The 10,579-nt window shown below is 59.2% G+C and overlaps 1 protein-coding gene across 2 annotated transcripts in view; it reads left to right on the forward strand.

The window, feature by feature from the left end:
• Nucleotides 1–10,308, forward strand: part of MYH9 (myosin heavy chain 9) — a 90,282-nt gene extending 79,974 nt beyond the window's left edge. For both annotated transcript variants that reach the window (XM_047786380.1, XM_047786381.1), the window contains 12 exons: nt 87–239; nt 1,555–1,803; nt 2,782–2,994; nt 3,107–3,319; nt 3,599–3,760; nt 5,035–5,163; nt 6,052–6,140; nt 6,242–6,365; nt 6,554–6,762; nt 7,332–7,440; nt 7,547–7,719; nt 8,759–10,308. In XM_047786380.1, the coding sequence (XP_047642336.1) occupies nt 87–239; nt 1,555–1,803; nt 2,782–2,994; nt 3,107–3,319; nt 3,599–3,760; nt 5,035–5,163; nt 6,052–6,140; nt 6,242–6,365; nt 6,554–6,762; nt 7,332–7,440; nt 7,547–7,719; nt 8,759–8,876 (1,941 nt within the window). In that variant the 3' untranslated portion in view covers nt 8,877–10,308. The remainder of the gene's footprint in view (nt 1–86; nt 240–1,554; nt 1,804–2,781; nt 2,995–3,106; nt 3,320–3,598; nt 3,761–5,034; nt 5,164–6,051; nt 6,141–6,241; nt 6,366–6,553; nt 6,763–7,331; nt 7,441–7,546; nt 7,720–8,758) is intronic.
• The last annotated feature ends 271 nt before the right edge of the window (nt 10,309–10,579 follow it).

Here is a 10,579-nt window from a genome sequence, read left to right on the forward strand (position 1 = left end):
GTCCCCCGAATCTGGGGACCAGCTCGTCCCTCCCTTTTGAGGGTGTGGGGACCTCGGGGCCCTGACACTGCGTGTCCTCGGAGTAGGAGCTGCTGCAAGAGGAGAACCGGCAGAAGCTGAGCCTGAGCACGAAGCTGAAGCAGGTGGAGGATGAGAAGAACTCCTTCAAGGAGCAGCTGGAGGAGGAGGAGGAGGCCAAGCGGAACCTCGAGAAGCAGATCGCCACCCTCCATGCCCAGGTTCGGAGCCAGCTCCCCCATGAGAAGCCCCAGGCTGCCCTACAGGCTGGGGAGCTTCTGGCGTGGTTCCCACTGGACCCCAAGGGCACAACCCTGCTGCCAGGTCCTCCCAGGCCTCCCCGAGCTGGAAGCCCTCCCCAGACCAGGGCACGTGCTTGGGGGCTCCCAGGGAGAATGCAGGGAACCCGTGAACTTGACTGGAGGAGACAAATGTCTCCACTTCTCCAGTCTCTGGGTGGTGTTTGGCTCATGAACACAGGCAGCGGGCTGTGACCAGGCACTAACTCTGGCCTGGTCGGTAGAAACTGCTGGTCCTTGTGGCCGAGCTGTGGCCGGGCTTTGCGAAGGTCGTCGTGCACCTCACTGTTCAGGAGCCTGCTGTTTGCGGTGCTGGTAAAGAAGCACGAGGGTTACTGATCCACAGTCTTAAGAAATACCCGTCAATTGCACTGTTCTATATTGGTTTACTTGGTAATCCTATGTATTTTACTTTATGCCTGTCAAAACATCATTATGAGGAGTGCCCGTTGTGGCTCAGCAGTCAACAAACCCGACTAGAAACCATGGGGTTGCGGGTTCGATTCCTGGCCTTACTCAGTGGGTCGAGGATCCGGTGTTGCCATGAGCTGTGGTGTAAGTTGCATACATGGCTTGGATTCAGTGTTGCTGTGGCCATGGTATGGGCCTGCGGCTACAGCTCTGATTCGACCCCTAGCCAGGGAACCTCCACGTGTAATGGGTGTGGCCCTAAAAAAAAAAAAGAAAAAAAAGGCAAAAAAACCCCACATCACTATGAGAAGGAGGCCATAGTAGTGTCTAGACTCTCAAAGGGTCTGTGGCCAAAAACAGACCAGTAGATTCTGGATCTTGTCTTGAGACTTAAATGGGCTGGAAGATCTGCGCCAACTCAGGCGCGGCTCAGAGTCCCCTCCGCACCTGGGCAGAGGTAGGGAGCAAGTTCACGCGGTGGCAGCTGTGTGTCCAGGTGCAAGGAGCTGGCTGCGGGAGGGGCGCTGGCAGGCTCCTAGCAGATGAGCTTCCGTGGGGCGCCAGGTTGCTGCCTGGAAGCGGGGGTGGGGTGGGGTGGGAGTGGAGGAGGCTCCCTGCTCCAGGCCTTGGTCTTGGCACAGCTCACAAGGAGAGGCCTTCCAGAGCCGACCTGCAGCGTCTGCCTCCCCTGGGCTCTGTACACCGACACCTGCCCTCTGCAGAATCTCCATGCCCCTGGCCCCGGGGGCGGAGTGGTTTGGGGGCACTCTCTCTCTGGGGTGGCGTGTGCTGGGCGCCTCCTTACCTACCCGCTGGCCCCGCTCAGGTGACCGACATGAGGAAAAAGATGGAGGATGGCGTGGGGTGCCTGGAGATGGCCGAGGAGGCCAAGAGGAAGCTCCAGAAGGACCTGGAGGGGCTGGGCCAGCGCTTCGAGGAGAAGGTGGCCGCCTACGACAAGCTGGAGAAGACCAAGACGCGGCTGCAGCAGGAGCTGGACGACCTGCTCGTGGACCTGGACCACCAGCGGCAGAGCGTCTCCAACCTGGAGAAGAAGCAGAAGAAGTTCGACCAGGTGGGTGCCGGCGGCGCCGCCTTCTCACATCCTCCCTTCTGCAGTCCGCCCGGCCCAGGGGCACCGTGGCCCGGCTGGGGACGGGCCCTTCTGGGGAAGGCGGTCCCCCATTCGGGTTCACTGAGGGGCCCGGAAAGAAAATGCCCCCAACCCAGGGCCGCTTCACACACTAGGTTCGGGAGCACCTTTTTTCAGATTTCCTACAACGAGCCACTTTTCGTCTCATTTAAAATCTTTGTTCCCACCTCTGGCTTGCTCCAGCAGATCTGAGGCAGCTTCCAGAGGTGCAGACAGTGGGGGCGGGAAAGAAAAACGGAATAAAGCAGGTGGGAGAACGGGCCGAGGGCGGTCGAAGGCTGTCATTCTGGCAGTTTTTCACTCATGTTGCGGCTACTCAGCGTCTGAAGTCACGTGTGCAAAGTCTGCAGTGTCCCCCATCTGGCCCGTTTGAGAAATGGGTCCATGGAATGAGGTTCTGGGGCAAAGGGAGGGAAACAAGATGATATGGCCAGAGGGGGACGGTGCCAGGGAGTGTTCCAGCCTCGGAGGAGCGCCACGCATGGGGTTGGGGCCTCCGAGCAGCCAGATGGCGCGTTCTGGCTGTGAATCTGAGGGGTAAACCCCAGCCAGTCGTGCAGGAGAACCACGGCCTTTCCAGGTGAAACACTTCCTGTGGCTTCTCATGGGAGGGGCTCCAAGGGTCGCAAAGCGCGTGGTTACTCAGTGATAAGAGCTACACACGCTCTGAAGCATGGTGGCAGAGGCCATCTCTACCCTCGTGCAGTTATGAGGACACACTGCATAGCACATGTGATCCTCAGAAGCCACCTGCTCTCCCTGGTCCCCCTCCCCCAGCCCCTGGGCCCTCTTTTCCCCAGAGAGCTGGGGGCCGGATGCTTTGCCTGCCTGAGGCCAGCAGGCTCTGAGCTCTTTCCAATTGCCCGTGGCTGGAGCTCATGGTGCCCACCTCTCTCGCAGCTCCTGGCCGAGGAGAAGACCATCTCCGCCAAGTACGCGGAGGAGCGCGACCGGGCGGAGGCCGAGGCCCGGGAGAAGGAGACCAAGGCGCTGTCCGTGGCGCGGGCGCTGGAGGAGGCCATGGAGCAGAAGGCGGAGCTGGAGAGACTCAACAAGCAGTTCCGCACGGAGATGGAGGACCTCATGAGCTCCAAGGACGACGTCGGCAAGAGCGTGAGTCCCGAGCCCGCCACGGGGCGGGGGCCTAGGGGCTGAGGGGGGACCCTGTGGCCGCGGAGCCCGGGGCCTCACGTCCCTCTGCTCTTGACCGGGTCTCCGGCGGCAGGTGCACGAGCTGGAGAAGTCCAAGCGGGCCCTGGAGCAGCAGGTGGAGGAGATGAAGACCCAGCTGGAGGAGCTGGAGGACGAGCTGCAGGCCACCGAGGACGCCAAGCTGCGGCTGGAGGTGAACCTGCAGGCCATGAAGGCCCAGTTCGAGCGGGACCTGCAGGGCCGCGACGAGCAGAGCGAGGAGAAGAAGAAGCAGCTGGTCAGACAGGTGCGGCTGACCCTCCTGTCCCCCCCAGGCCGGGCGGGCAGGGGCGGGCAGGGACTGACCACGCTGGGTCCTGGGGGCTCCTTTCTCCTTCCTGCACTGGGACCGTGCCCTCCAGCCCTCTGTCCCGGGGCTCAGTACTCCCCACCCGCTGCACCTCTACCGGGTTTTAGTCAGTAACTCTCACTGCCCCTGGAGGCCCTGTGCACCAGCCCATCCAGGCCCCGAGCTGAGGCAGGGTCTGGCTACGACCGGCCCCCTGAGCCACCCGTGTCTCCCCAGGTGCGGGAAATGGAGGCCGAGCTGGAGGACGAGCGGAAGCAGCGCTCGATGGCTGTGGCCGCTCGGAAGAAGCTGGAGATGGACCTGAAGGACCTGGAGGCCCACATCGACTCAGCCAACAAGAACCGGGACGAAGCCATCAAGCAGCTGCGGAAGCTGCAGGTGAGCTCAGGCTAGACCAGACTTCAGCGGCCCTGGGACACTAGTGGGGCAGCCAGTGTCCCACTCGCTGGGCATGCTGGGAAGTGCCACCGTCCCCTCCCCAAGTGGAGACGAAATAGAAGCACACTTGCACAAAGGTTGACTTTGAGCACATTAAACAAAGAAACAAACAAGTATAAACCCAGAAATGAAGTGACGTTATAGTCACTGAGTCACCTAGTGGCAGATTTCCAGAATAAACCACACATGACCCAGATAGTGACCTGGTCCAGCCTTAATGGACGATGATAGAAAGTTCTGAGCTGATGGTTCAGAGAAGCAGCCTGGAACACAGAACATATACTTGGCCTCATCAATAATTAACCAGTGATACGTTTCAAAAAGCAGCTCTGAGATGCCACCTCGTACCCAGCAAACCAGCAACAACAAGAGCAGACTTACGCATCTGGCAATGGTGAGGTCGCAGGGCATAGATGCTCTCAGTTCTGGTGGCAGTTCTACCTGGTACCACCTGGCTGTGCCCAGCAAGGGTCACACCCTTTCCCCTGGGGATCCCAACTTGGGATTCTGTCTGCCAAAGGGAAAAAGAAGCTTTTTCTCAAGATCTTTAAAGTTAAAGAGAACCCAAGATCTTTAAAGTTAAAAAGAACCCAACCTTTGTTGGACATGTGACCGTACCATGGGGTGGGACTAACCTGGCAGGTGGCCATTGACCTGGACCAGTGAGTGTGCAGTGGATGGCGCCAAAGCACAGGATCCACGTCCACAGGAAGTGGTAGAAAGCAAACAACAACGCAGCTGGGGCGTTCCCGTTGTGGCTTAGCGAGTTACAAACCCAACTGGTATCCATGAGGTTGCACGTTCTGATCCCTGGCCTCACTCAATGGGTTAAGGATCCAGTGTTGCCATGAGCTGTGATGTAGGTCACAGATGTGGCTCAGATCCCATGTGGCTGTGGCTGTGGTGTAGGCCGGCAGCTGGAGCTGCAATTCAACCCCTAGGCTGGGAACTTCCAACTGCCGCAGGTGCAGCCCTAAAGAGAAAACAAAAAGCAAAAATGCAGCTGGACCAACGCTGCCCCTAAGAGTGCTTTGTAAATCCCAATGGTCAGAAGAGCATAAAAACGCTAAGGAGACACTGTGTCTTTACTATTTTGCCTTTTTATAATTAAGTTGGTCGAATATGGTGGCAGGCTGAGAACCAGCCACCGGTCCCCGTTGGCGGGGTGTCCCTGTGGGGGGTGGGAGTGCTAAGCCTCTTGTCCTGCCCCCCAGGCCCAGATGAAGGACTACATGCGGGAGCTGGAGGACACGCGTGCCTCCCGCGAGGAGATCCTGGCACAGGCCAAGGAGAACGAGAAGAAGCTAAAGAGCATGGAGGCCGAGATGATCCAGCTGCAGGAGGTGAGCTGGGCCCTGCGGGAGCAGGACCGTCAGGGCCACCGCCCTCTGGCCAGCAGGTGGCAGCTCAGGCTCCCCCTTCCTGCCTGGGCCGCCGGGCCAGGCTCCAGGAATGGGGTGGTTCTTCTTTGTGAACCAGTGCCCTGCGGGGCTTCATTAAGTAGCAGGGCTCCCTGGTGTGATTAAAACCTGCGTGTGAATTAAACTGTCACCACTTGGGACAGGCTCCCTTGCATGAAATGAGGCTCTGTGGTAATCACCACCTCTTGCCGTGACTTGGCTGGCGCCTGGTGAGGAAAGCTCCCTCCCAGAGGCTTACCCCACCGAGTGTCCCCCTGGCGACCTCGTCCCCCACACGAGGCCGATTGCGAAAGCCTTGCCCGGGCTCTGGGCGGTGAGGTTACTGGCTGCTGGGTTCGGCCCCCAGCTGGGCCAGGCATCTGGGCTGACGTGACAGGCTGTGTCCTCTGCACGTGTGGGTCTCTGGCAAGGCCTCCTCAAGGTCAGGTTGAACCCTCTCTCCCCAGCCGGCTTTCAGAGCCCTGGCTCTCTGGCCTTAGCTCACGTCTCTGTCCTGTCCCCCTGGCTTCCTGTCTGCCCGGAACGTGGACGGGCCAGCATCCCGTTCGGCCGGGATGATTCCTTATTTTTTGCAACACCCCAGCACCTGGCTTAGTTTTTAGCCCCGAGATATAGGGGTTATGTAAACATCTGGTGCCTAAGCTTTGACCTCAGAGGGGCTCATGAGAATGGGCTTCGTGGAGGAGGCAAGCCTGGGAAGGGCTTCGAAGGGAGGGGCCGGGGGCTCAGAGGACAGGGGACGGAGCAGGTGGGCTGTCGGGCGGGGCTGCACGAGGCCGCAGCAGGTCACGGTCTGGGTTCCCGCGGCAGGAGCTGGCCGCCGCCGAGCGTGCGAAGCGCCAGGCCCAGCAGGAGCGGGACGAGCTGGCGGACGAGATTGCCAACAGCAGTGGCAAAGGGTGAGCAGGGCTGGCACAGCCTGTTCTGCGGGGTGAGGAGGCGGGCGCGGGGGGTACCCCCTGTGGTTCGGCCCTTCTCACTTCTCCCATGCCCGCCTAAGGGCGCTGGCGTTGGAGGAGAAACGGCGCCTGGAGGCCCGCATTGCGCAGCTGGAGGAGGAGCTGGAGGAGGAGCAGGGCAACACGGAGCTGGTGAACGACAGGCTGAAGAAGGCAAACCTGCAGGTGGGTGGCCAGGGCCTTGCCCGTGGCGGATGCCTCCTGATGCTCGGGGAGAACGTCCTGGCACCTGCATGTCCTTGGCGCTCTCTCTCGGAGTTTCTGGGCCCTTCCTGGTGATCGGGGGGCCCTGCGGGGTCCCACTGCCCCAGCCTGGGGCCCGTCCTCGAGGTCACCAGCCCTTCTTTTCGCAGATCGACCAGATCAATACCGACCTGAACCTGGAGCGCAGCCATGCCCAGAAGAACGAGAACGCGCGGCAACAGCTGGAGCGCCAGAACAAGGAGCTCAAGGTCAAGCTGCAGGAGATGGAAGGCACCGTCAAGTCCAAGTACAAGGCCTCCATCGCCGCCCTCGAGGCCAAGATCGCGCAGCTGGAGGAGCAGCTGGACAACGAGACCAAGTGAGTGCCCCTTGCCATGGCCTGGCATGATCACGGGCCCCTCTCTGTTCCTGTCCCTGAGTTCCCGAGGCTGTTTCCCTCCAACCTGATGGGTCTCATCCCTTCCCCTGCGGCCCTTTGCTAGGGCTTGTGAGTTTGAACAGGAGCCCATGGCCTGCCTCTAAAGTTAGGGGGCCTGGTGACTGTCTCTGCTGGCTGAATTGGAGGGAAGTGGGATTCCCACTCACACGGGCAGCCCATCTGTGGGCCCAGCAAGACTAGACTTCTTTGGGGGTAATGGGGGCTGATTTCCCCCTCTCCTAGCTACACGTGTGTTTCCCGAGATATGTCACTTCCCTTCGCAGACCTCAGTTTCCTCATCTGTGAAATGGGGCCAAGCCCAGTACCTCCCGTAAGAGAGAGAGTGCATGACGGGTGTTCAGTAAGGACGGTCCTTCCTCAGCATCAGGGCCTCCCTAGTGGGGGACGAACCAGTGAGGCCCTGGGAATGGCTTGTCCGGCTTGTGGTTTGTCAACCAGCCCATCCAAAAGAGGGCACGCCCCTGAGCTGCTGTGTCTGTGCCTCGCAGGGAGCGCCAGGCAGCCTGCAAGCAGGTGCGTCGGGCCGAGAAGAAGCTGAAGGACGTGTTGCTGCAGGTGGATGATGAGCGGAGGAACGCGGAGCAGTACAAGGACCAGGTGAGTGGGTGGGGCGGCAGGGCTCCTGCCCCACAGCGGGGGAGGGCTCGGAGGGCCACCGGCCTGCGGAGTCCTGACCCTCGTCTCCCGCCACGCATCTCCGCAGGCGGACAAGGCGTCCACCCGCCTGAAGCAGCTCAAGCGGCAGCTGGAGGAGGCCGAGGAGGAGGCCCAGCGGGCCAACGCCTCCCGCCGGAAGCTGCAGCGCGAGCTCGAAGATGCCACGGAGACCGCCGATGCCATGAACCGTGAGGTCAGCTCCCTCAAGAACAAGCTCAGGTGAGCCCCGCAGCCCCCTTTGCACGCCTCTTTCTCCTTCAAGAGGTTCGTTTGTCCCCAGAATCCGAAGTTAGAGAATGAGGCTCCTATGAAGTCAGTCCCCTTTCTCGTTCAGATGTCGGTGAGCAAGGCGCTCAGTGGTGCGGAGGGTACCAATCAGAGACTCCTTTCTGGTTCTTCTTGCCTTCAGGGTGTGGCCACAGTAAACTCTCTGAGTAATTTATTTCCATCCTGTCTGAAAAGCCTGTTCCTGTTGCAGCGTTAAACTGGTCCCTGGCGCAGCTTAGAAGCTGAGTTAATACTGGCCTCTTCCAACAGCGAAGAAATGGAAAGGGCTGCTTTGCTTTCTCAAAGCAGAGTCATGTTCCGACAGAAGCCAGTGGCTGAAGCAGAGGGCCTTTCTGGCTGAAATTATTACTGCTTACCTTTTTTTCTTTTTGATTTTTGGGCATTTTTTTGGCTGCACCTGCAGCATGTGGAAATTCCCGGGCCACGGATCAAACTCATACTACAGCAATGACCCGAGCCAGAGCAGTGACAACACCAGGTCCTTAACCCACTGTGCCACCAGGGAACTCCCCTCACTGCTTACCTCCTTTTCCCAGTGATTCTTCCTTTAAAGCAGAAAAGCAGCAGGAGCAGACATTCTAGGCAGGATGTGATAATAATTTTTTTCCCCTGGACCGGAAGGTGATGCCTGTCCTCCTATGCTATGCACAGTCATTGTGTCTCTTGGTGTCACCTGTTGGGCACAAAGAGTGACCAGAGGGTGGCATTTTGCAGACGTGGCGTGTGTGCCTCCCCACTTTGAATCAGTCCCCATTTCCTGATGGTTTTCTGCTAGTGTTTTGAATGAAAGCAGGACACGTGGGTCACCTGCTCTGAGGGCCTTCCTGTCCTCCCTGGAGGTCGTGGCCCAGGAGGCCCCTGGGGCTTCTCCCGTGGGAGCTGGTTTCTCTCTAAAGGTCGCTTTGAAATGTGTGAGCTGTACCACGGCCGCTGGCCGGCCTTGCTGACCCCTCGCTGCCTCTGCTTCCAGGCGTGGGGACCTGCCGTTTGTCGTGCCGCGCCGAATGGGCCGGAAAGGTGCCGGCGACTGCTCAGACGAGGAGGTGGACGGCAAAGCCGACGGGGCTGAGGCCAAAGCTGCCGAGTAACAGCCTGCTCTTCTCCTGCTGGCCGAGAGGGACGCCACCGCTGCCTCCCCGCCCCAGTTCCCGCAGCACCCCCTCCTCCCTCTTGGGACTGCTGTGACCGTGACCCCACCCTCTCCCCGGGCCCTGGGGACCTCAGGCCGCACCTCCCTGCCCATGCCCTCCAGGCCTCCTGAGGGCGTTTGGCTTCCTCTGCTGCAGCCCCTCCCGCTCCCCTCCCACCCAGTCTGATACCAAAGAGTCAGGGTCCGGGGCCCCCGGCCTGGGAACAGGGCGACCAGCAGGACCTCCCACCCTCTCTTGCCAAAAAGCACAAGACGGCGAGGCGAGGAGGGCAGGCCACCGGGGGTGGGCAGGAGAGTTTTCTACACATCTATTTTTCTTCAGACTAAGGAGTTTTGATAGCCTGACGCCCCAGAAGAATTGTCACCTTCCCCGCCACCAGCTCTCCCCTCTCCCTTCTTTGCTGTTGGCAATCACACGCGGTGACCTCACACCCTCTGCCCCCCCCCCAGCCCCCCCCTCCCGTGGGCTCTGGGTGGTCTGGCACAAGCAGGCCCCCGGGGGGGGGGTCCACCTCTGTGCAGGGCACAGGATGCTAGGGGTGGGGAGGGAGGGCCCTTCCTCCCCATCCCCGCTGGGCAGCGCCACTGTCCCCTTCCTGATTCTAAAATGTCTCAAGTGCAATGATGACCCCTCCCCTCCTTTGCCGAGGCTGGCCCGCCCCTGCTGCAGCAGGGCTATTGGGCCGAGCAGACAGGGCCTAGGGGCCAAGCTGGAAAGGCCAGCCGTGGCCTCTCCCAACACTCTTGGGGACCAAATGTATTTAATGGTTAAGGGACTTGTCCCAAGTCTGACAGCCAGAGCAGTAGGAAGGGCCAAGAGGCCCTGCCCCATGATCTCCAACCTACTCCAGGACTGGGGCCCGAGGGTGGTTGATCTGCACCGTTAACTCAGTCTAGTTCAGAACTCCGCTGTCTGCACAGAGATCTTTAAAAGGAAAAAAAAAAAAAGTTTCCTCCCTCTTCCTGTAATAAATGGTAAAATTCCAGGGCTTTATCACTGCCTTTCCTGGAACCACGTCTAGAAGAGAGTAGCTTGTCCTACACTGGTCTACACTGGTGGCTGAATTTCCCTGTACCCCTAACTGTTTTGTATATGCTGCATTTAGACTTACTTATGGCAAAGGCATTTTTTTTTTTTTTAAAGGAAACAAACTCAAGAAATCATGATGATATATAAAAGCTACATTTGCCTAAAAAGCTCTGAATTCAGGTCCCAGTTGCTGTCACAAAGGAGCGACCAGAACTCCCACCCCCGCCCTTTTTTATATAATGAAAGTGCCTTAGCATGGTTGCAGCTGTCACCACTACCGTGAGCTGGTTTACAGATGCTTTCCACTGAGCGTCACAATAAAGAGGATCTTGTGCTATGAGCCGCGTGTCTGGGGGTGTCTGTCTGCCACGGCGGGTGGCCTAAAGGGGACAGCACCTGGGCCACCTGGAAGGGATGTGCTTTGCTTCTGCATCAGGTACCTACTTTGTACATCGTCTGGAAGCTTCCAGGGGTGCAGCTCGGCTGGAGCACAGGCTGCAGTAGAGGCTGGCAGCCATGCAGAAAGGCAGACTGGCCAGATTCAAGGATGCTAAAAACATCTCATTAGTTTCGGTTCCTTTCAGTTCCTGAGCGCCTACTATGTGCTGGAC

The sequence above is a fragment of the Phacochoerus africanus genome, chromosome 7, assembly GCF_016906955.1.
Source record: "Phacochoerus africanus isolate WHEZ1 chromosome 7, ROS_Pafr_v1, whole genome shotgun sequence".
NCBI classification, from domain to species: domain Eukaryota; kingdom Metazoa; phylum Chordata; class Mammalia; order Artiodactyla; family Suidae; genus Phacochoerus; species Phacochoerus africanus.